This window comes from Micromys minutus (genome assembly GCF_963924665.1).
Source record: "Micromys minutus genome assembly, chromosome: 1".
Taxonomy (NCBI): Eukaryota; Metazoa; Chordata; class Mammalia; order Rodentia; family Muridae; genus Micromys; species Micromys minutus.
This window is the reverse complement of record NC_137969.1, coordinates 23,760,927-23,783,910: the sequence shown is the minus strand read 5'-3', so window position 1 is coordinate 23,783,910 and position 22,984 is coordinate 23,760,927. Positions and strand designations below refer to the sequence as shown.

The following is a 22,984-nucleotide window of genomic DNA, read 5'->3' as shown; positions in this document are numbered from 1 at the left end:
CGAAGGTGGGGTGGTAGCGCTGGCTGAACATCTGGGCTGTGTCCCTGGGTGTGGCTGGAAACAAAGGAGGCCTGGTCTCTAAGCTTTGTGTAGGCAGGGAGGTAAGGGTGATGAGGTCAGACACTCCATAGTCCACCAAGTTCCTGCCTAGTGTTAGAACCAGCAAACAGTTGCCCAGAGATCTGCACAGAGACTAGGGTGGCAATGCTGGAGCATCCAGATTCTGGCAGGCGGGATTCCTAAAGCTGATATCCTCCTGGGTGAAAGAGTGATATCCTCCTGAGATTGGAGGGTGGAGACTCAGCTTGTAGAGTTTAGGGTCAGGGACAGCTCCAGGGCCCCTCCAGGAAGGCAGCTTCGGGTTAGAGGTGGGTGCTGACTTTCTTTAGGCACATGGCCAGTGTGACACCCTGCTAGTTTTATGGCCCTGGGGAGGTCGTTTCAGGGGAGCACTGCTATGAAGCTGGAGATGGTTGGCTAGGGGGCTGTAAATACAGTTAAGAAAAGAGGGGGAGAGAAATCCTGGTTCCCCACCTCTGTTTTTGCACTGGCTGGCTTTCATCCCTTCCAAGCTGAGCTTCAGCTCTGGTCAGCAGACCTCTGTTGAGCTCCTACCTATAGACATGAGTAGCCACATGGAGACTGAACCCTATCTACCCAGTTTGCAAACCGTGTAAGTAGGACATGCCTTGGAGAGACTATGATATCCATCTGCCAGACAATGAAGGGAGAAATCCTGGGATTATTTGAACAGGTCCCTGCTGGAGAGCCTGCTGACCATGGGCCCCTGTCAGAAGAACGAGGCAAGTGATGAGGTGGGGCTGATGTGGGGACCAATGAGTCAATAGCTTGGGGTCCCTCTGTATTGTGTGCTCCTGGAAGATCTGAGCTTCAGGGCACTGGTGTCTCAGATTGAAACTCAACAGATGGCTGCTAGGCAGGTCTCTGGGAAGAGTTCCTTTGGAGTCAGTCCTATGGCTTTCAGTCTGTTGAGCTGCAGGGCCATCCTGCTGTGACCTTCTGCAGTGGAGATGGAGGGTTCAGCCTTTACACCAGATGGCTGTGGATATGTGTCCTGCTATGACGGCTTTTTGAGCCTCACTGCTTTGATATCCATAGCAGATTCCTTCCCATGCCCTCAACAAGACTCAGGAGCAGCCTGGCCATCCAGGCAGAGCTGTTAGTGAGTTGACACATTTGACCTGAGAAAGGTATGGCCTCTCTGTTACTTTGATCCCATATGCAGAGCAGGCAATCAACCTGTGGGGCATTTACAGAGCGGCTCCATCAATCAATCTCAGGAGTGTGGTTCCAGTGAGTTTGGTAAGGAGGGATGCAGAACTGCTATCTTGTATGCAAAAAGAGCCCTCCCCGCCCCCAGAGGACACTTGCTTCCTTGGTGCACCTTGTCTATTCCAATCACAAAAATGTGTGGTTTCAAGAAGGAAATAACAAGGCTGAAAGTGAGTGGCTCTACATTGTAAGACCCTTCCAATGTCTGATGGCCTTTTGCTAATGAAGCACACACTGTGATGAGGATCAGGTTTCCATTAAAAATACCACAGCCTTTGACTGTTCCCTGGCAGTCACTAGGTAGTTGCCTGGGTCTCTGGGGGACACAGGGAGTCTGGGAAGGAGATAGCCATAGCTCCTGTAGTTAGCAATAATTCATGGCTGCTTCATAAATGGTTTGGATATAGTAAAGGGGAGTAAGGGGTCTGCAGTCAACTACAGCAGGTATGTAGAATACAGGGGTCGGAAGAGATTGCTTTTGGAGGAGGCAGAAGGAAAGCCAGCATTATAGATCCTCACCTCCGCCTCCATGTGGCTTCTCTGCACACTGAAGCAAACCTTGGAAAAGTCAAAGGTGCTTTAAACAGCCCGAGCAGAGGCCCGAGATGCAGGCCACATAAGTAGAGAGCACAGCTGCATCCCTAGGTCCCTCCTGCAGGGTCCTGGACCATGAGCTTCTGAATCTCTGTTATGGTGAGTTCACTCAGAGATAAGATCTAGGCTTCAGTAAGGAATTCAGAGCTGTGTGTCACAACAGGGAACACAAGGGGCACCCAGGCCAGGTACGCTATGGACAGACATGGGGATGGAATTAGGAAAATGCTCTACTATAGTTGGTTTGATGTAGAGTAATTTCTTTTAAGCATCCCAACCCTTCCTGAGTTGATGGGCAGGCTGGCCCAATGGAGAAGAAAGATGGGGAAATACACACTTAGCCTCTATCTCTAGGATCTTTTTAAAATATTGATGAAGCTCTTTCAAGGGTGGATTCTTCTGCAATGAAGAGCACAGAAAGGGGTTAACATAGCTGAAACTGTTTACAGATACCCACTGGGTTTAGCAAGTAGAGTATTATGGGTGTGGCTCTCAGCAAACAAAGGCACAGGGATCCCTGTCCCTGCAGAAGCTCTGGGCCCCCAAGAGAGCAACAGAATGGGAGATGCTTGCCCAGCTGTGTGCATGGAGGGAGTCAGGGAGCTTGCTACTGAGTCTGATTATTATTAACAATGGGACTCACAGCTCTTACTGTGGTCTACATGATTTCTATTATCTCCCACATGGGTTTCAGTTTCATAAGCAAGAAGTTGGAACAGTGCTGGTGAGGGGTGAGGTCTGGGTTGGGAGGAAGGTGGGGGAATTTTACGTGGCCGAATCCTAGGGGCCTGAGAGACCTCTGAATGGCTGGGCAGCTGGTGATGCTTCAGGGTTGCAGAAGTTGTAGTGCACCCAAAATAATAGAAATGACACAGCTCCCCAGATTGATGCAGACTTCAAGGAGGTGTCTGATCTTGGGCACCTCACTTCCTCCTCTTAGATCTTGAGTTCTTTTTCTTATTGTGTAATAGATGAGGTAGCTGGGGTTCAATATTACAGGGCATCCTGATACCCTGCGGGTCATTGGAAGGAGCTGGAGGCCTGTGAGCTGGGAGAATGGAGTGTTGGAAAAACCAGTGAAATTGTAGGTTTGACTCCTGGGAGCTTACACAGTGTCTCTACTCATCAGCCTTTTTCTATGGCTAGATGTGGGATATGAGACAAGTAATAACATCTAATCCTCATCATTAATGGAAGAAACTTGTAGGATGCTGAGAATAGTGTCTGCACAGAGAAAACACCACGTGGGTTAGCTGTCAGCATAACCATTGTGGGACAGTGAACAGGTCAGCTTTGTTCACATGGCCCTGAGATCTCATACCACAAGCTGTAACCTTGTCCCTGCAGCTGCTGTTAGAAGGTGCATCTGCCCCATGCATCTTTTCACTTTGAGACCCAGGCTGAAAGAGGAGCAGAACATGCAGACCGGGAGCCTGCAAGGTCTTTAGAAGAACTCCTGTTCCATCAAGAATTTCTCATAAAGTCATAGGGCTGAGCCCAAAGTCAGTGTAAACCTGAAGTCAGTTTCCTGGACGTCACCAGAGGTTACACAGGTCACTTCTGGTGTGGGAAGATATGCTTGTAATCATCTGTTGAAACTGATGCCGAGCTCATTACGGAAAAGTAAGAGCCATGGAGAGAAGGTGCTGTTTATTAGGTGGGGTTTGCTCAGAGGCTGCTTAACAGTACAGGCTGGAATGAGGGCATGAGTCAGGTAGAGAGGAAATCGTGCGAAGGTGTAGAAGAGGTGGCAAAGAAAGGAGAAGGGAAGTCGTTCCAGCTGAGGCAGTTCTCAGCCCATGGGAGCAGAGTGGTGTGCTGGAACAGTCTCTAGCTGGACTCCAGGTCAGTGACAGGGTTTACAGACTGTTTGTAGTAACATCTGTCTTCAGAGCCCTGAGTGTTCACAGGTGTTGAGTACAGCCCAGTTTCCTGCTGTGAGCAAAAATGAGGCATCTGGTGCTGACAAGACAAAGAAGCCTCAGAGACCATCCCCCTCCTCCCAGCATCAAAAAGAACTAGGTCAGGGCAGTGTCTAGTGTGGTGGTGTGTAAGGGCAAGCCTGTGCAATCAGGGCTGCTAAGGGCCTCCAGGAGAGAAGGAAACATGGCTGCCCACCTAGCTGGTGATATTTGATATGTAAACCCTCTAGCAATGCTGCTAGGTTTTAGACTATTTGACTCTGTTTTCTGGTTAGAGAGATCGGGAACCATTTTCCTGGATAGATATATAATGTCTAAGTCCTAAATTTTTGCTCTGCGCAAACGCCACTGTGAATTGGTGCTGGTGCATTCATGAGCTGGGGTCAGAACTGGGAGACTTGACTCGACAGAACCTTCAGCACACGTGAGTGGGGCTGGGGAGGTGGCTCAGTGTGTAACTTGCTTACCACACAAGCCTGAGGATCTGAGTCTGTATCCCTAGCACCCATAAAAAAGCTAGATGTGGCGGTACTCTAGGAGGTACCTATCTGTAACCCCATTCCAGCTCTGGGGTGTGTGTGTGGGGCACCAGGTGGTGAAATAGACGGATCTCCAGAGCCTAACCAAATCCATGAGCTACAGGTTCAGTGAGAGATCCTGTGTCAAATAATATGGTAGAGAGCCATTGAGGAAGACATCCCCCATCAGCACCTGACTAACCACACATGTGGACATGTGCCCACATCCACATGAAAGGGACACATTGGTGCCAGGCTGTGTGAAGCTCCCAGTCCTGTAGACTTTACTTGGTGCAGGAACCCAGAGCACTCTCTGAGATCATGATCACCCTCCCTAACTCCCAGCCTTTGCCAGCAAGATCTCTACTTTCTAAGGAACACCCTTCTTCCCAGGGTGGGGAGCTGCCAGATCTTTGGCTAGTTTCTCATATCCATAAGAACATGGAAGACTGGGAGAATCTCCCCTTCTTAGCCTCTCTAAATCCAAGGGATTCTATTGCATGGGTGGATAGAGTTCACCTGGTAAGCCTTGTTTCTGGGCTGAGTGAGCTTTTAGCTGCTCCTGCAATGGCTCTTCCTTAAACCTTGTCTGTGGGCTCAGCTCTGAGCTAGTTAGCATCATGAAGTTAGGGAGAGTGTCATGAAGGGCTCTAGAAATGAGGGGGGCTCCTCTAAAATGGAATCTGGGCACTAGAGAGAGGGCAGAGCTGCTTTGCCAATGAGCTTAGCTGACTTTAACAATGGTCAGCGTGCTCTCAAGAACTTTTCATAAGTCAGGTTGAGACACAGCATGTATGACTTGACTCCCAGGGGCCTGACACAGTCATAACCTAGTGTGAGAACTGGGTCACTTCCGAGGTAGACTCAGTAGATCTGATACAGAAGCATGTGGAGCTAAAGCACGTGCCTCTTCTCAGACCTGGGTGGTATGCATGCCTGTGCAGACATGCATGTTGTTGGAGACTGAACCCGAGTATCATGCATGCTAAGCAAGGACTCTACTGCTAAGTTATATTCTTAGTAGAAATATGCTTTTTGTCATAACAGATCCTGAAGGCTCAAGCCCCACGTTCTACACAAATATTTGAATTCTATAACCTCTAAGTTGAAGGGACTCTTATAACTGTGGGGAGGTTTTTCGTGTTTGTGTAAGAAAATGCCAGCATGATTTATTCTCCTAGCTCGCGCAGGAATTTCAAATACCTTCTCCTAGAACCTTTACAGTTACAGAAGGTCACACTTCACAGGGCAGCGGGGCATGATCTGGGACAGCTTGCTTGGGGGGAGGGTGCTTCTTTTGTGAAGTGTCCTTGTTTGGCTGAAGAAATGACCCAGTCATCTGCCCTCTTGTTGCTCTCAGAGACTCAAACCACCCCAGTTCATTCTCTGTGCGGAGAACAGCATCGTGTTTGGCTTCTCTTCCCCATGGCCCCACCTTGCTTTCCGTTGCTGTGATAAACACTCTAACCCAAATTTTCTTCCCAATTTGGGGAAGAAAAAGGTCTGTTTGGCTTACATTTCCAAATCATAGTCCATCGCTGAGGGAAGTCAGCTGGTTTGGTCTCTGCCTTATGCAGTGTTACCTCTAACCAGGGAACTCAGCCAAGGAAGCGCAACAGAAATCAGGAGGAACACTGCACGCTGAGTCATTCACAGGCTGAAGATAAGCTTGTTTCTTTCCACAGCACCAGAAACCTGCCCAGGGAATGGTACCACCCACAGTGGGCTGGGCCCTCCCACATCAGTTATTACTGAAGAAAATTCTTCATGCACATTTTAACAGGCCTGTCTGGTCTGGGCCATCCCTTGATTGAGGATTGAGAGTCTTCTTTCAGATGACTATAGGGTATACCAAATTGACAGTTAAAGCTACAGTATTTTCTCCCCCACTTTTTATTTTTAAACTGAGCTTTATTTCTGGGCATATAGAGCAATGAAAATCCAAAATAAAACTTGAAGGATTTGGCACTGAATTTTAAATAAAAAAAATAAGGAAAAAATTTCCTACTTCCTTAAATGCCTGAATGCAGATGCATGGCCCATAATCTTGGTTCTCCTAGGCTGGTGTTCAATGTATGGGCAGCCTCCAGGCTTCCAGATCATATCATGGTAATCCTGCAAGGTTGGAGCTCTGACTACTTCTCTTTAGAGAGGAGGGGCACAGCATGCAGAGGCAACATGGGAGGTAAGCTGCCGTCTCAGCACCAAGGAAAGGATTCCTATCTTAGGGAATAAGGCAGATAAAATGGAGCTAAAAGATGGTGCACCTTGGATGTGCTAGCCAAAGGTACAGACCTCACACTAGGGAGAGCTGCATATTGTGCTGGAGTCAGGCTACTGGGATGAAGATTAGGAGGCTGAGATGTGTGGGCTGAGTGGACTTGGCAAGTGGCCCATGCTTCAGAGATGGCTCAGGGAGAGGCACAGGTGGTCAATAGGTAAATATGGTGTGTCTTGGCAACGAAAGGGTAGGCCAGGCATGGAGGGTCCTCATTCTGTGTGAGGAGACAATGCTGAAAGGTCATGAAGAGGGGTAAGACAGCTAGGTTTCTGCTTCAGAAAGTCACTCGGACTGTCATGCGGTAGAAGCAAGAGAAGCAGTAGGGAGGCAGATATGAGGGCTACCCCAGGACAGGTGCAGCAGCAGGAGAAAAGAACCAGGCGTCTATGAGGACCTTTCCCAAGTGGACAGTGCAAGGGTCCTGGTTTGCCATGGTTTGCCCACTGGAAGCCTCATCCACAGTGCACTGTGTTGGGCATGATCTCAGGCGATAACAAGGGGAGTGGTCCTTATAGAAATTGGTGATGCCATGAAGCCACGCCCTTCTGCGTGGATCAGCGTCGTTAGTGTGGGGATGCACTTGTTACAAGAGTGAGCGGTGGGAACCTCTGGCTGATTGTGCTCCCCTGTCTTTCTGTTTCCTCCTTGGGTGGTAACACAGGGATCTCACCACAGGTTTGGTGCCACACTCTTGGGTTTTCCAGTTCTCCACAATCACGAGCAAAATAAACCTTTACTGGTGAGAAAGCCACAAGTCTCAGGGGTTTTGTGACAGATGAGAGGAAAGATGAAGGAAGGGTAGGAGAGGCTGAAGGATCTGAAGTTGAAATACACATGTTAAAGCATGACCCAGCCCTCCACAGGACTGTGGTTGTGGGTTGTTGAACCTATGTCAGTTGTCTCATGCCTGGGCACTGAAGTACAGTTGGACATACACACATGGCAGAGTCACGGTAGCTGCATGGTGTCCTTAGAAAATGAGGCATGTTCTCTAGTAACATACATGTTTTATGATATAGTGGGGACAAGAGGCACTGTCACTTCTTAGCTAAGTAAGGCTCTGCCAATAGTGCCTGACTCCCAGAGAAAGCATCCTTCAAGATGGCCAAAGCTTTTTAATGTGCCTTACCTTCTTGGACCACATTCCCAGCAGGGATTAAGCTGAAACATGGGATGAGGTGTGCTGTTGAAAATGACACAGCAGTGTGGAGGATCTGTTATTGCTTAACCAGTCTGCTGTGCTGGGGACAGTGAAGACTCATGCACCATCATTAGGGACAGTGGACATACCCTTACTCCAAGATAACCCCCAGGAGTCAGGAGTGGGAAGTCACAGTAGAGATGACAAGTAGAACAAGGTTCAAACACTGGCACCATCTCTTGGATGTATGACTTTGGGAAAACTACTTGACTTCTCTGAGTTTCCACATTTGTAGCAACTACACTTGCTTCCTATGAGAGCTTAAGAATTAAAAATGAAAATGTAGATTTAGCTAGTGCCGTCTTTTGCTGATGGCAGGAAGGCCCTGCCCACTGGGGTCCCTGGAGAATGTACCATTTTACAATCAGATAGTTTGTCATCTGAGAGTGTTTCCTGTACACTGACCAGAACGATAGGTCTGAGATCCTGCAGTTAAAAGTTGCCATGGAAACAGGCCTAAGCTCTATTCCTTGGGGTCCACCTATATTTCTGAGCCAAGAAGGCACGCTGCTTCCATCTAGGCAAAGGAAGGACAAAGGGTGCTAATTAGACTGAGCTCCACACCGGTTTCCACTCCCTGCATCTTCCTTACTGTGGATAGATAGGCTGTCACAAATATGATTTTGTGTGAATTAATAAGCAGATGTGTGTAGCTGTGTAGTACCACTTACTGCTGCCAGGCAGCCTTGGGAGAGGTGTGGAGGGGCTGAAGCTGTGGCTACTGGGAATGCAACCCCATTGTGTCAGTGTGAAGTGTTTGGGCTGTTCAGCTCGCAGCTGGTGTGCGTGTTGGTTCACTGTGGCGCTGGGCGGTGCTGTTGCAGAGCGAACACACCCACACTGCAGTTCACAGGCGCGAGTATTTACTTACTGCAACAGGATCATGAGTGCTCAGCTAAATGTTCTCTGGGATACTGTCTGGATCAGATTTGCTCCTCCTAGCATCCCATTTTGAGTCACAAGCCATTTGGGTCACGTCACTAGACTGGAGAGGGCTGGGCCTGAACCACCTGCATATGAAAGTCCTGCTTGGCTCATGCATAAAGTCTCTCCTCCTACTGGTAAAATTTATTTTCAAGGCTGGTCTGCAGTCACTGGGGCTGCCCTGTCCCCATATGAAGCATGTCCAGGGTTGAGAGTGAAAATCAGGACCTGTTGCAGAGAGTTGATGCCCAGAGATCTGGGGCCTTTTTAGTGATGTCATTTGTTACATGTAGACAACAAGAATTTTGCTAAAAGTGCCTGGGCTGAAATTTTTACCAGACCACCCCAGAACGGTTTGGAGGCCATATAGCCCTGGCCCCGGTGCTGTGCTATGATCTTGGTCTCTGACTTTCTCTGTCGCTGTCTCATTCTTTGTCTGTGATTAAGTGAACACCCACACACCCTATTGAATTTTTGAGACTTGAACTCACTGATAGAGTTTGGAGATTTGATAACTTTCTAATCTCAGTGTCAACTTCCCCCTTTTCATAAGAGGAAGCGTTTCTGCCTGTGTTCATTTCCTCTATGGTGGGGCCTTCTGGTTTCTTCGAGGATCATTTCTATGCTCTTCCTTTAAAAAGGAAGCCCCCCTTCTCCTGGGACCGTCTGCTCAGTTACCTTGATCTTGGTTTTCCTGACGTTCCTGCTTGTGAACCTGGAAGCCTTCCCAGAATCTGTGACCTGAGGTTCAGTGATGACACTCAGTCACTGACATCAGGAACTAATCTCAGCACAAGCTGGCCACCAGAAAGGATAGGACGTGGGCCCGATATCCACTATTTAGAGAATTAAAATCCTGAGAGGATGGTAGAAGTTTTGGCAGTTCTTCAAGTCGACGATGACCATTACAAAAGAAGCCATTTTAACTTTAGCTCTCTGAGGATGTAAAAATAGAAAAGTTTCCAGCTAGGCCAAAAAGAAAAACATCAAGGACCCACCGGGCTGGGTGCAGTGAGGGGAGAGAGGGAGCTCCAGGTTTTGTGGGGAGCCCAGGTGCCATGTGTTTCAGGACCACGGACAGCACTCGCCATCCAGATCCCTGCCTTGAGCCCAGGACACTACTTTCAGAGGGCCTTGCCTGTGGACACTCAGTTTATGGAAGTGTCCCCCCACCAACCCCCGTTTTTATAGCTTTATAATTTTCCTCTCATAGTTTGAGAACCCAACCCAGTCTCCTCTCTGATGACTCAATTACTGTCTTTCTTGCCTAATCATAGCTTTAAGTCTCTGCTATTGCTTAGATGGCCACAAATGTCCAGTTAGTTAGGTAAGGGTAACACCTCTTTCTCTTCCTGTGACGATTCACAGATCATAGTAGGTTTTTATGCAGTTCCCAACAGCTGCCTTTGTGGAAAGGACCAATTTTATCCTCACCGTGTGGGAAGAGTGCAGGACCTCATGGGAGGTAGGATTCTCTAGTGTCTCTTGAGAATAGACATGCTGTATGATCCAGACTCATCTCCTGCTGAGCTTTACTGTGGCTGACTTTTCTGTTGTATGGATAAGGATGTCTGAAATGTTGAGTTGATTTTTGTAGTATAGATCCACAAAATATTTCACATCCGTGAGGAGAACAAAGGCCTCCTGCCAGCATGACTCTCTCCAGTGGTTCTGGATGCAGATAATGTTAGGCTTGGAGCAGAATCCCTTCCTATGGTCTGGGCCGCACTCCTACTCACAAGACTCTTGAGAGTAGAAGTGGCATTGCTGCCTAGTGCTGGGCTCAGACAGACCTTTAAAAAGAAGTATGCAACAGCCCCACCCTTTGTGAGCCTTGTGCTCTGGGTGTGCCCCTCTCCAGACAGTGGGGCAAAGCCTCTAGAGACTAAAAGCAGGAGAGAACAATGAATCATTTGCCAGTCTCTCCCGTGTCCTCTTTTTTTCCTTCCACCATCTACCCCTCCTTTCCTTGTTAATCATTCTTTAATTTTTCTCATTCCTCCCTCTTTAAACTCCCCCCCCTTCCCTGTTGCTGTCTGAGACCTGTCTCCTCCTGCTTGCCTGATGCTGTGGGGTCCTAGGCTGGATCTTGGGAATGTAGGGATGCCATGTTCAGGGCTCTCTAGCTGTAAATGAGGGCAGCTCAGCAGGGCCAGACTGTGTGTACACAGACGGGGCAGTTCAGGGGTGTCGGAGAAGGTGTGAATCTTCTTCAAGGATGATGGGGGGCACCACGGCTATTTAATCCCAGGAAACCCCATTTTCCCTCCAGGTACTTTCAGGTGAAACTTGTGTTTTGCTCTTTCCTCTATCATTTTATCCTCTCTTTGTCCTTAAAACTCCCTAGAAACTATGTGAGTAGCCCAGTGACAAGCCATTGGTGATGTGACTATGCTGTCACACTTGGGTCTGCAGCTATTATTCTACATACTTTTTTTTTTGACATTTTTTTTTTCCTGGAGACAATGTCCCCAGCACTCTGTTTCAGGGTCACTTAATACATGTTGCAACCCCCTACTTTTACCTTCAGCTCTCAGGACAATGTAAGATAATCAGTGACCTTCCTTCCATTTCGTCTTAGTTTCCCCTCCCATGTTACCCTCATGCCATGCAGAGCCCAGACATATTTTTGTGAGGGGCATTCATGCTTCCAGGTCTCATACCTGGAAACCTCTCCCTGTTCCCCACTCTGAGGTTACAGACGGCTCTCACATTAGTGGGCCCAGTGCTTCAGGCTTCAGCCCACCACAGATGGAGAATAATGAACAGTATTTGCATCTGTTCTTAGCATGGACTCCCCCTTCCCCCTCCAGTTTGTGTCTTTTGAACAGCACTGTGTTTCCATTGGCCCCAGGGTGGCACATAACTCCGAATGACAGAAATCTGTGGGATGTGGACGCCAATAGTGAACCATTTATATGAGGGAGTGGAATCCAGGTGACATTTGTGGGTGGTCCTGGGACCAGATCTCTCTTATATATGGGGGGCTATACCCAAACAAAGGAATCCACCTGTAAATGGTGACCTACAAAGACAGTCCTTGCCACAGGAAGTGGCTGAGACTATACATCTGCCAGGCCTGAGCTCAGAACTGTTCTTGCCCCGAATTGTTCTCAGTTGGCTGTCTGCTCTGGTATTGCTCTCACAGAAGGCTGGAATGAGGATGTGAACCATGCTGGGCACAGCTACCTTCTGCTTACTGTTGTCGCTGTGGAATGAGCCGGTGCTTTTCAGAATATTCCATTCAGCTGTTGAGTTTCTTCTTGACATCTTGTCAAGGTGTTTCCTTTTATGTTTATTTCCTGAGGCAGCAGGTGGCCCCACTACCATACTCTTTTTTTAAAAAGCATGACTCTTACACATTGATGTTTAAAATATGTACTTGCACATGGCTTATGAAAATGTAATGCTTCTTTTGTATAATAAAACATATCTGGTGCCTAGTTCATGAGGGATTATTTGTTTATTGATTCAGTTTTGTTGCACTGAAGATGGAGCTCAGGTCCTTGTGTGTGCTTGGTAAATATTTTCTCACTGACTCATGGCCTAAGTCCAGCAATGTGTGTGTGTGTGTGTGTGTGTGTGTGTGTGTGTGTGTGTGTGTGTGTACATATGTATGTTATGTGTGTAGAAGCCAGAGGACACCCGTGACTATTATTCTCCAAGTGCCACTTGCCTTTTGTTTTATGAAGCCAAGTCTCTCATTGTGATTATACTAGATGGGTTGACCAGTGAGCTGCAGGCATCGCCTGTCTCCTGGTGCTGGGATTCCAATCACGTACCACCCCTCCTGGTTTCCTCGAAGTGGGTTGTAGATGGAACTCATGGTTTTGAGCTTGCAAGGCAGGTAGCTTTATTGACTGAGCCATCTCCTCTGCCCTACATGTGAGTTTTTCCAGTGAGAAAAGGGGGTTTTAGAATGCAAGGTCCTTGAGTCAGAGTTATAATATTTCTAAATTTCACCTGCTCATGGGGTGTCCTGAAGCCTAAAGTATGAAGATGTTTTTAAAATGTGTCACAGTGTGGTTTTGCTGGATCCCATGTGGACAGGAAGTTGAGAATCCTTCGTCTGATCCGTGAGAGACTTGGTTACTTACACAAGGCGGGACCACCCATGTTCCTGAGTTTAATCTGTCTGATACACACCATTCCATGCATCAGTTACAAAGAACACAATTGTCTAAACACTTCCCTGGGATGTCTTCTACGGATATTATCCCACTGGATTGCCTTACTCCTCCCCTGTTCATAGGAGTTGTGAAGCTTCCATTATATACAAAGTTCTTCAGAGTCTTCATTATGTATTGAATACTGTCAGGGTTAGGGCTTTGTCGGGAGACTGAAGCCTTCCTGCTGTGCCCTGTGGGACTTTCTGAACTTACCACATCTGGAAACCCCAGTCTATGATCACACTTTCTGGATGTCTCTGAGCTGGAGTTTAGCAGCAATGGCTCTGAAAACCCTGCTAAGGGCTGGGAATGTGGCCCCCTTGGTAAGTGCTGGTGTGGAGAACCTGAATTTGGTCCCCGAAACCCACACAAAAGGCCAGACATAGTGGCATGTCTATAATCACAACACTGGGTAGACAGAGATAGGTGAATCCTTGTGGTTCATAGACCAGCCAACCTAGCCTACTTGGGAAGGTCCAAGGCAGTGAGAGACTGAAGAGAGCATGACTAAATTCTGGAAGTACACTAGACTTCCATACATGTGTGCACACCGTCTACATGTGCATGCATTTCCCCACATGCATAAGCATACACACACACAAACACACACACACACACACACACACACACACACACAGGACTATTAAAAGGCGGAGTAGCAACCATTTTCAGGAAGGAAGACAGACACCTCGTTCTTGCCTTGAGTATACATTCTCTTCTACAGATTTCCTGGTGTCTGTCCCCTGGTGGTCCCTCTCACATATGTATCTGAAGTTAGATGGAAGGGTGTGTTTGAGCACAAGCTCTTCTTTGTGGCTCTGGAAACACAGAGCTGGCTTGGGCTCACTGGGTACACTGCATTTAAATGCCTCCTTTCAGGCTGTGCCTGAGAAACCCACTATTAAATGTGACAAGGCAGACACTACCCCCCGCTGAGTACCAGCTGTGGATGACTCATGTTTGCCTGCTTCTGGTGCTCGAGAAACCTGACCTCCCACTTGTCTGTGCTGCCCCAGACACCGGGGCCCAGTTCTCTTCTGTCTGATGGTTTGCACTGTCCTCCAAGGTCTCATGGGTTACAACATCCTCTCTGCCTCCTTCATTAGGAGCACAGGACAGGAGGTTGGGTTTGAGAGCTACTGACTTTGCACCTCTCACTTTGGAGACATTCCAGTTGGGGAGGGAGGGGTGCTCCATATTTTTTCCTTTTGAACAAATGATGTCGTCCCATTCCTCCATCCTCACACATTTCATCTTTCAAGGACCAGTTCAAACACCCCAGATACCCATGTCTCCATTATTTCCACCCATCCACCCATCCATCCTCCTCTGACCTATCCATCCATTCATCCACCGAATAATTCATTTTTCATGTCATCCTTCAATCCTTAATATACCTATTTACCCTTCCTTCCTCCCTCTCTCCCTTCCTCCCACCCTCCCTCCTTTCCTTTCTTCCTTCTTTCTTTCTTTTCTTCCCTCAGTCTATGGATCTGTGCTGGTTAGCTTTTACAGTCAAGTTGATACAACCTAGGATCACCCAAGAAGAGGGAAACCTAGTTGAGAATCTGCCTATATCTGATGGTCCATGGGCAAGTCTGTGGCAGCACTGTTTTGATTAATAATCGATGTGGGAAGGCCCAGCCCATTGCTGGTGGCACCATTCCTATGTAGACATTGTGGGATGTATAGAAACCTAGCCGAACATGACCTAAGTCAGTCAGCAAGTCAATAAGTGGCTTCTGTCCATGGTTCCTGCCTCTAGGCTCCTGCCTTGAGTTTCTGTTCTGACTTCCCTCAGTGATGGACTCTAACCTGGAATCTTAAAGTGAACCCTTTCCACCAATGAGTTACTTTTGGTCAGTGTATGATCACTACACCTTAGAGTTTAATGGGGCATGGGACACATTAGCCCGAAATGGATATAGTCCATGTGACATGTGCTCTCATAAGGGCTGTGAAAACAGAAAGCAAGTGTAGTGTGTAGTTTCCTCTTTTCCTCTGGCAGGAGGCAATATATGTTGCTCTCTCAGAGCCTCTGCAGTGTGGAGTCTGAATGACCCTGCACACATCAAGACCCCACACTTAGTTTCTGCCCGGGAGGCCCCAGCTTCCTTAGCTGGGATTCTTTGCTGGGCTTTTTCACCCCCCACCCACCCACCCACAGTAGCTGTCATGGCAGAGAGATGCTTAGAATCATGGTCCTTGGGATCATCAGCTAGTCCTAAGAATTTCAAGGTTCTGGTAGGTTCCAGTTTAACTGGATCCGTACTTATTGGATTTGGCATTTCACGCCTGCCTGTTTCCTTTCTCTGTTTCCTCTGCCAGCTTCCTAGGCTCCCTCAGATCTCCTGCTATCCCTCGGGTGGTTCAGTCAGGGCCCTGCTTCAGGAGACTGGGCTAAAAGCACAGCTTGAGTAACCATGGCAACAATAATAAGCATCCAGGAAAAGTGGATAGCCTCAAAAATGCAAATGAACAAATCTCAATGCTGAACAGTGCTCTTGGTGAAAGGATGTAGACAAGGCAGAGTGTCCTGTAGGCATTTAAAATCATAACCATGAGGAACATGTCATAACTTGGGATATACTCATGGCACAATGAAAAGAAAAAGGCAGAAGCTCTATTTCTGTCTCTGGGCTTCACACAGTCTTCAGAGTGCCTATGTAACACTCCCTCCCTTTCCATTACTTGGTCCAGCTTTCCTTGACTTATCTATGGGTCTGAACCTGCCCAACCTAACCCCAGATGAACTTGGATGACACACTCTTGCCCTCCTGATCCCCATGAACCCCATGGCTTCTTAAACATCGTCCTTTCATCTGTCACTTCAGCAGAACAGACCCAGATGGCCCATGTGTCTCTGGCTTTTCAGAGCCTGACCCTGCCCAGGAGTCAAAATAGCAAATCAGCCAACATGTGACTCAGGCGGGGGAGGGGGTCAGGATAAATGGTCTAGAGTCGCAGCTCTGGAAAACAGAGAGAAATAACGAAAACGTCAAAATGTGTGGCCTCGGGCCATGCCTTTTAAAATCTTTTTATTTTATGATTCTTTGAACACAGTTATTATTCTACTTATAAAGTGGCTTATGAAATTTTTATTTTACAAAATGACCTAGTTTTTCTAATGAATGGAAGTCACGAGGGAGGGATTAGGGTAGGCGGCAGGAGCCCAGAGAACTCAGTGTAGGTGCACTGAAAGCTTCCTAACCCTGTCTTCTCCACAAGTACATTCTGAGCAAGTCAGTGAGACTGAGTATGATCTGTTCAGGTGTCGGGATAGAGGAGTCGGTATTCATCTAGTCAGTGGGAACTCAAATCAAGCATTTAATTGGGAGTATTTAATAGGTCTTGTCTTTGCCGTTGATCTGATGCATCGTTTTGCTTTTCAGAGTGACCGGCTCCTTATCAGAGGCGGACGCATCATCAACGATGACCAGTCCTTCTACGCCGATGTCTACCTAGAAGATGGACTCATAAAGTGAGTTGGCCAGAACACACCCATCACATCCTTAACAGCCATGTTGTGTGTGGGGTGGGTGTGGGCTGGGTTTCATCATGAATTCTGAAGAAGCATGATCGTCTCATCTCTGTCCCCATTGCTGTGATGGCTCCAAAGCTGCCCTTTACCTTTGATATGAGGTGGCACAGATTTCCTACCCAACTCTTCCCTTGGCGTCTGAAAGAGGAGAGAGGAGAAGGCCACCATAGGACCACCCTGGAATCCGGAACAAAGGGAGGAGTCTCAGGTTGGAAGGGGCCATGACAGTAGGACAAGCCTGGAACCATGTGTGCTTTAGGAGGAAGAGGAAGAGGAGGAGATGGAAGAAGATGGGAGGAGGAGTATGGGGTTATGGGGTGCAATAGAAGATACCACTCTGCAAAGCACAGTGAAGAGAGGGGCTCAGGAATGTGGGCTGACTCTTGCCTCCGCTTCCTCCTCATTCTGAGAAACAGTAGGGAGGTAAGAATGGGCCCCACCACGAGTGCTTCCTGGGCCCCCTAGCAAGGTGCTGAGCCACAAGGTGTGGGGTTCTGTGGACACGCAGGTGCAGGTCAGTGCAAGGGTCTACAGCCCGTGGCAAACCTCACTGGGATGTGCTGCCTTTGGAAGGGGGAATCATTTGGACCACTGCCCTTCCATTTTGCAAGCATACTGGGCACGAAGTGAGATGACCCATATGAGGTGAACAGTTACTTTAGCTCTGCAGGAGGTGCTCAGTGCTCAGGACGGTCCCTTCTGTACTTGATGCACCACACATCTTCTCCGCCCCCTTCAGTTTTCACAGGACCCCATGTATTTGGAGAAGAGACTTAGAGCTCAGAGAGATGGACAGCACCCATTACCGCTGTTGCCGTCATGCTTTGGATGTCCCTTTGCACTTCTCCCCACATGCTACAGGTTCTAGCCTTGGGGCAGCCCTTGTGTGAGTCCAGGGTTCCTCAGAAGAACCTAATTGTAACAGATGCTCTGTGGGCCTGCTCATCTGGCCCATTCTTACTCTATACATTCTTACCTCTGAAGCCTGAGACGTCTCTCTTCTCCCTGGGAATGGATGCTCATTGGAGCTGGCATTAAGATCACCAAGGCAGTTTTCCCCCTCTCCATTACTGATGTCTTTGTCCAATGTAGAAAAAGTCAAGAGGAGTTTAGGATATCTGGGTTTGGTTTTCAAGTAAATTTGCTGGCATCTGGATCTAGTGATATCATCCAAGTGAGGATATTGGAAGATGCTAAGCTCCCGTTCTGGTCTGGCTGAGGCTGGCCCTGGTGCCTGGACATTTCCACAGAAGCCAGGTTACTAGTTGCTGTGGTTGTTCCTCTAAAGTCTGTCGCGGGGCTTCCTCTTGGGAGATGATTCTGTGTTCCTGTTTCACCAGGGACCTGATTACTGGCCAGCATAGCATGCTTGGTTATGTCAGCCTGGCCCTCTGGGAAACTAGGTGTCTCTCTGTGGTTATTATTTTTGGGCAGCTTTGCTGGGTAAGCCCAGGAGCTTTTTGTGATGCTGAAAGCTATGCTGTGATTGCTTGACTAAGGGGAGGGAGCTGTGCCCAGTGTGTGTAATGCTGTCCCACAACCCAGAGCTGTAACATACACAAATTGTTCAAGCTCAAGTCCCAGATCAAGGTAAGGCAGGTCCCTCTAGGAAGGCTTCTCTTGTTTGTAGATAGTATCTTTGCCATGTGTTCTCCAGGCTTATCCCCCCCATCATGTGCTCCATTGTCCTAACATCATTTTTTTTAATGTAAATTATTTTATATTATTTTTAGATTAATGTAATTACATTTCCTCCATTTTCTTTCCTTCCTCCAAACTCTCCTGTATATTTCCTCTTACTCTCTTCAAATCCATGGCCTCTTTTCTTCCATTAATTACTATTATATGTGTATATGTATATTTATATATACATATATACCCCCAAATATAACCTGCTTAGTATATACAATGTTTCTTGTATCTATGTTCCAGGGCTGACCATTTGGCATCAGATAATCAACTGGTCTGCATTTCCCTGGGGAAGACCATCTCTCCTGTCCTCAGCAACCCTTAGTTACCCATAATTCTTTGTGTAGGGTTGAGGCCTCGTGGACTTTTCTCTGTCCTCTTTGGCATGTCCTTTGGTGTCATCCTTGTTCAGTTCAGGTTTGGGCAGTCACGCCATTGAGACTTTATGAGTGCAGGTCTTCTGACATTACTAGGAGACACAATCTCTTCTGCCATGTTTCCTGAGCTTTGGGCGTAGGAGTGTTTTGTAGATGTAGCCATTGGGACTGGCCTCCACAGCTCTGCACTTTGGTTGGCTGTGGTTCTGTAGTGCTCTCTATCTGTGTGAAGAGAAACTTCTTAGATGAAGGTTGAGGACTATACCTATCTGTGGGTATGAAGGACCAGTGCGTGGATTGTTTTTTAGGAATTAGGCTGGTTTAGTAGTGGCTTTATGTTCTTCTCCAAGATCCATGACTTTACTAGGGTTATTGGCTAGGTTTTCAGTCCCAGACGTGGTTTTCCTCTTATTGAGCAGTTCTTAAATCCAACGAGAGAGCTGCTGGTTCTCACCAGGGTCTGCCCACCACTGCTGATCATTGATCTAGATTTATGATGCATGGTTTATTGATAAAGTTGATAGGCATCACAGCTGTATAGGGCTATTGGTTGCCTTCTTCCTTGTGTCTTTTTAAATGAATCCCAGTCCTATTGGATCAGGGCCCACCCTAGAGACCTGTTTTATCTCTGTGAAAACACTGTCTCTACTACAGAAATATTCTGAGTTGCTGGAGGTTGATGTCTTAACATAAGAGTGTTAGAGGGGCACAAGTGTTGGTGAAAGTTGGTGAAATCCTGTGGGACTAATAGGTCCTGCTACTACCTCACTCAGTGGCTCTTCTCTGTATCCCTTAGGGAACTGTCAAAAACACAAAGTTTCCTAGAGCTGGCCACTTTGTAGAGAGGCTGGTTTCTTCTTAGCTCCACCATCTCACTTCCTGGAGTCTTGTAGATAGCCTGGCCAAGTGAATTTATCCTATGCTGCATTCAGACTTTAGACAACAGGCTCTGAGCCCTTGAGAATGCTATGCCTGAGTCCTTATTCTCAGCCCAGTGCCCTGTGTCAGCTTGGGTGTGAAACAACGTACTTGGACATTCTATAGTTAGCTGCCTTCTCTTATTTTGTTAAAAACAAAGAAAACCCAAAATCAACCAAACCAAACCAAACCACGATTTCTCTGTTATTTACCTCTAGACAAATAGGAGAAAACCTGATTGTTCCTGGTGGAGTGAAGACCATTGAGGCTAATGGCCGAATGGTCATTCCTGGGGGCATCGATGTGAACACATACCTGCAGAAGCCCTCTCAGGGCATGACCTCCGCCGATGACTTCTTCCAGGGCACCAAAGCAGCGCTGGCAGGAGGAACCACGATGATCAGTGAGTGGCACTTTCCCTGGCCTTAGAGACTGGTCCGTGATCTCTGCCCTCCCCATCAGTACACACTGGTGTTCAGTGCACCAGGCCCTGTGCTCAGGGGTCCATGTAACTCCTTGCCACACCCTACCACAATCAGTACAGGTCATTGCTGTGGGTGCCTCTTGTCCAGAACAAGAAGAGTTCAAACACATGGAATTTAAATCTTTAAAAGTTAATTTATTTTGTATCAGAGTGAAATTGTTACCCCTGTGGCATGTTCAGATTGGGTGTTTGAAGGTTCTTGGCCCCTTATTCAAGGAATTGAAACAAAATTGCAAAACCTTCCATAGGTTTGCCAAAAGTAACAAAGAGGTGTTATCCAATGCAGAGTTAGAGAACAGGTCAGAATTCCTGGAGGAGGCAAGAGGAAGACACCCAAGGACCCCATAATTGTTCTGGAATTCTTTTGTCAGGGGTTCAAGGAGTTCTGGTTGCTAAGGGCCATGGTGAGGATGGTTCTGTTATAATATAAATCACATACTTACTTTTCTACTGTACAAATCCCCTACCATAATGGATCTGATTTTAATCATATAATTTAAATTATATTTAATTATGCACACTTCCAAGTATGCATAAGTATAAGGTGGTAAAGAGGAGATTCTCTCCAAAAGTTCCCTTTGAGAACACAGTTTGCCTTACTGTACACACATCCTGAACCAGTTCAGGCTGAATAGACCTTTCAGGTCTCCTACCTGGGCATAAAAAGACTGTGATTGAATAGAACCTAAGACTATATATGGACTGGATCACCAGATGGGGCAGTCTCTGGATGGCCTTTCCTTCAGTCTCTGCCCCATTCTTTGTCTCTGTATTTCCTAAACCACCAGCCAAAGAATATACATGAAAGGACCCATGGCTCCTGCCGCATATGTAGCAGAGGATGGCCTTAACGGGCATCAACAGGAGGAGAGGCCCTTGTCTCGGCTCAATGCTCCAGTGTAGGGGAATGCCAGGGTGAGGAGATGAGAGGGAGTGGGTGGTGGGTGGGGGAGCACCCTCATAGAGGCAGAGGGATAGGATAGGGGGATTTAAAAAAACATCTTTTCCATTGTTCAGGGAGGGTGTGTATGCAGCTCAGTGCAGCCAGAGTCCTAGACTGCTAACAGGTTGCTAGGTGTATTATTCCCAGTGCAGTGTGTGTGTGTGTGTGTGTGTGTGTGTGCTCGCACACACACACATACACACAAATACACACACATACACACACACACACATACACACACATACACACACACACACATACACACACATACACACACATACACACACACATACACACACACATACACACACATACACACACACATACACACACATACACACACACATACACACACACATACACACACACACACACACACACACACGCTCATGAACGTGTGCACATAATAAGTGCAAGTGAGAGTTTCAGGCTACCAAGTACATTATTATTTATTGGTGTGAATATCATTTAACACTGTGCAGAGCCCAAGCCAAATAGAGTCCCAGGATGCTAAACTGTTCCCTATGGTTGCTTGCCTTAAAATGACCAGTGAATCACAGAGGCTGGGTATGTTATATTGAAGATGTTTACTTGAGCTTATAGTTTTGGAAAACTGAAAGTTCAAGAATCCTGAAATTGAGATCCTTCTCAATTTTTGGTGAGGGACTCCAGAGTCACTCACACACTCCTGGCAGACATCACAGGAATGCCATGTGTGATGGGAAGAGATCACAAGGCAGGACTCACTCTCCTTATCAAAGACATCAGCTCACTGAGTGATCTCAGCATCAGTACCCTCTACCAGCACAAATGTAACATTTCCCTCACCTTCCATTGGGCTCTACCTCTTAAAAGCTCCAGCATGGGAATCCTGGGGACCTAGCTTCAGACACATAAATACTTTAGGGACCCACTCAGACGACATCCAGGCTGAATCGGAAGCACCATTTACTCTTCTGCAGTCATATATGTGGACAGGAGGGTATCACTGCCATGATCACTCCAGGCTACAGCTGGATCAGGGCACTGGGACACTTCCTTTATGGAACCCATGCAAGCTCACTACATTCTACTCACGGCCCATGCCAGTAAGCAGGATGTTCTGCAAGACCTCCAACCTTCTCTCTCTTGAAGCAGCCTTTCCCTTGCTCTGTTTCCCACCTATATTGGCTGAACTAAGTCACAGGGCCAGGCCCAGCTTCCCTGAAGAACTGTCTGTCTCAGAGAGGCAGGGAGACATTGGAGAGGGCAGACAGCCTTGGGGGTGACTCATACCAGTTCATTGAGGTACCCCAGCTTCCTCTGCTTTGCTTTGCTTGAGTGCCTGATTTTACTTGAATTCTGTTGTGATGAGGTTTTCTTTTAAAAGGCAAGAATTAGTTATAATATCTGTCAAGCTCTGCTTCCAGGCACATCATTTTTAAGCTGCCCAACCTTATCTATCCCTGCAGTGAATACAAGAGACTACATAGGGCAGTTGCCTGCAGAGCCATAAGAGAACTGTGACAACCAGGAAGGCATGACTTGGCCAACAAGTCAAGTCTCTTTTCTAATGAATAGCCCTTGAACCCACCGGCTAGGGGAGTGGATGAACCTGGACTTTAGACCAGAGTGAGCTTGGAACTGATCCTTAGAAATTACACAAGGATGGGCCAGGACTCAACCATAAGTAGCTTCAGCTTCCCTACCTCGAAGGTTAGGTATTATAGTTAACATTCCTAATGGCAGAGTCTGGCATTGATAGTGATGGAGATGAGGGTGGTGAAGGTCGTGATGATAATGATGATAGTGAAGATATCAGTGGGCATGGTTTCGATAGTGGTAGTGATGGTGATAGTGTGTGTAGTAGTGCTGGTGCTATAAATAGATATAATGATTGAGATGATGGGGGTGGTGATGTTGGTCCTGGTGATTGCCGTGGTGATATTGATGTGGGCACATTGTGGTGATGATGGTGGTAATGGTGATGATAGTTGTGATGGTGATGATGATGGTGATGGTTGTTTCCTCGTTTATTTTTTCTGTTGCTGAGATAAAACACCATGACCACGGCATCTGATAAAAGACTTTTGTTGCTGTCTTAATTAGCAACAAAACTTCTGTTTTGCTGTGAAGGGACACCATGACCAC

At 47.3% G+C, this 22,984-nt stretch overlaps 1 protein-coding gene across 2 annotated transcripts in view; it reads left to right on the top strand.

Annotated features, from left to right (window-relative positions):
• CRMP1 (collapsin response mediator protein 1) overlaps window positions 1-22,984 on the top strand; it is a gene marked incomplete at both ends in the record, with an annotated part of 46,747 nt that overhangs the window by 4,587 nt on the left and 19,176 nt on the right. For both annotated transcript variants that reach the window (XM_080927162.1, XM_080927163.1), the window contains 2 exons: window positions 16,295-16,383; window positions 19,646-19,830. In XM_080927162.1, coding sequence (XP_080783288.1) covers window positions 16,295-16,383; window positions 19,646-19,830 — 274 coding nt within the window. The remainder of the gene's footprint in view (window positions 1-16,294; window positions 16,384-19,645; window positions 19,831-22,984) is intronic.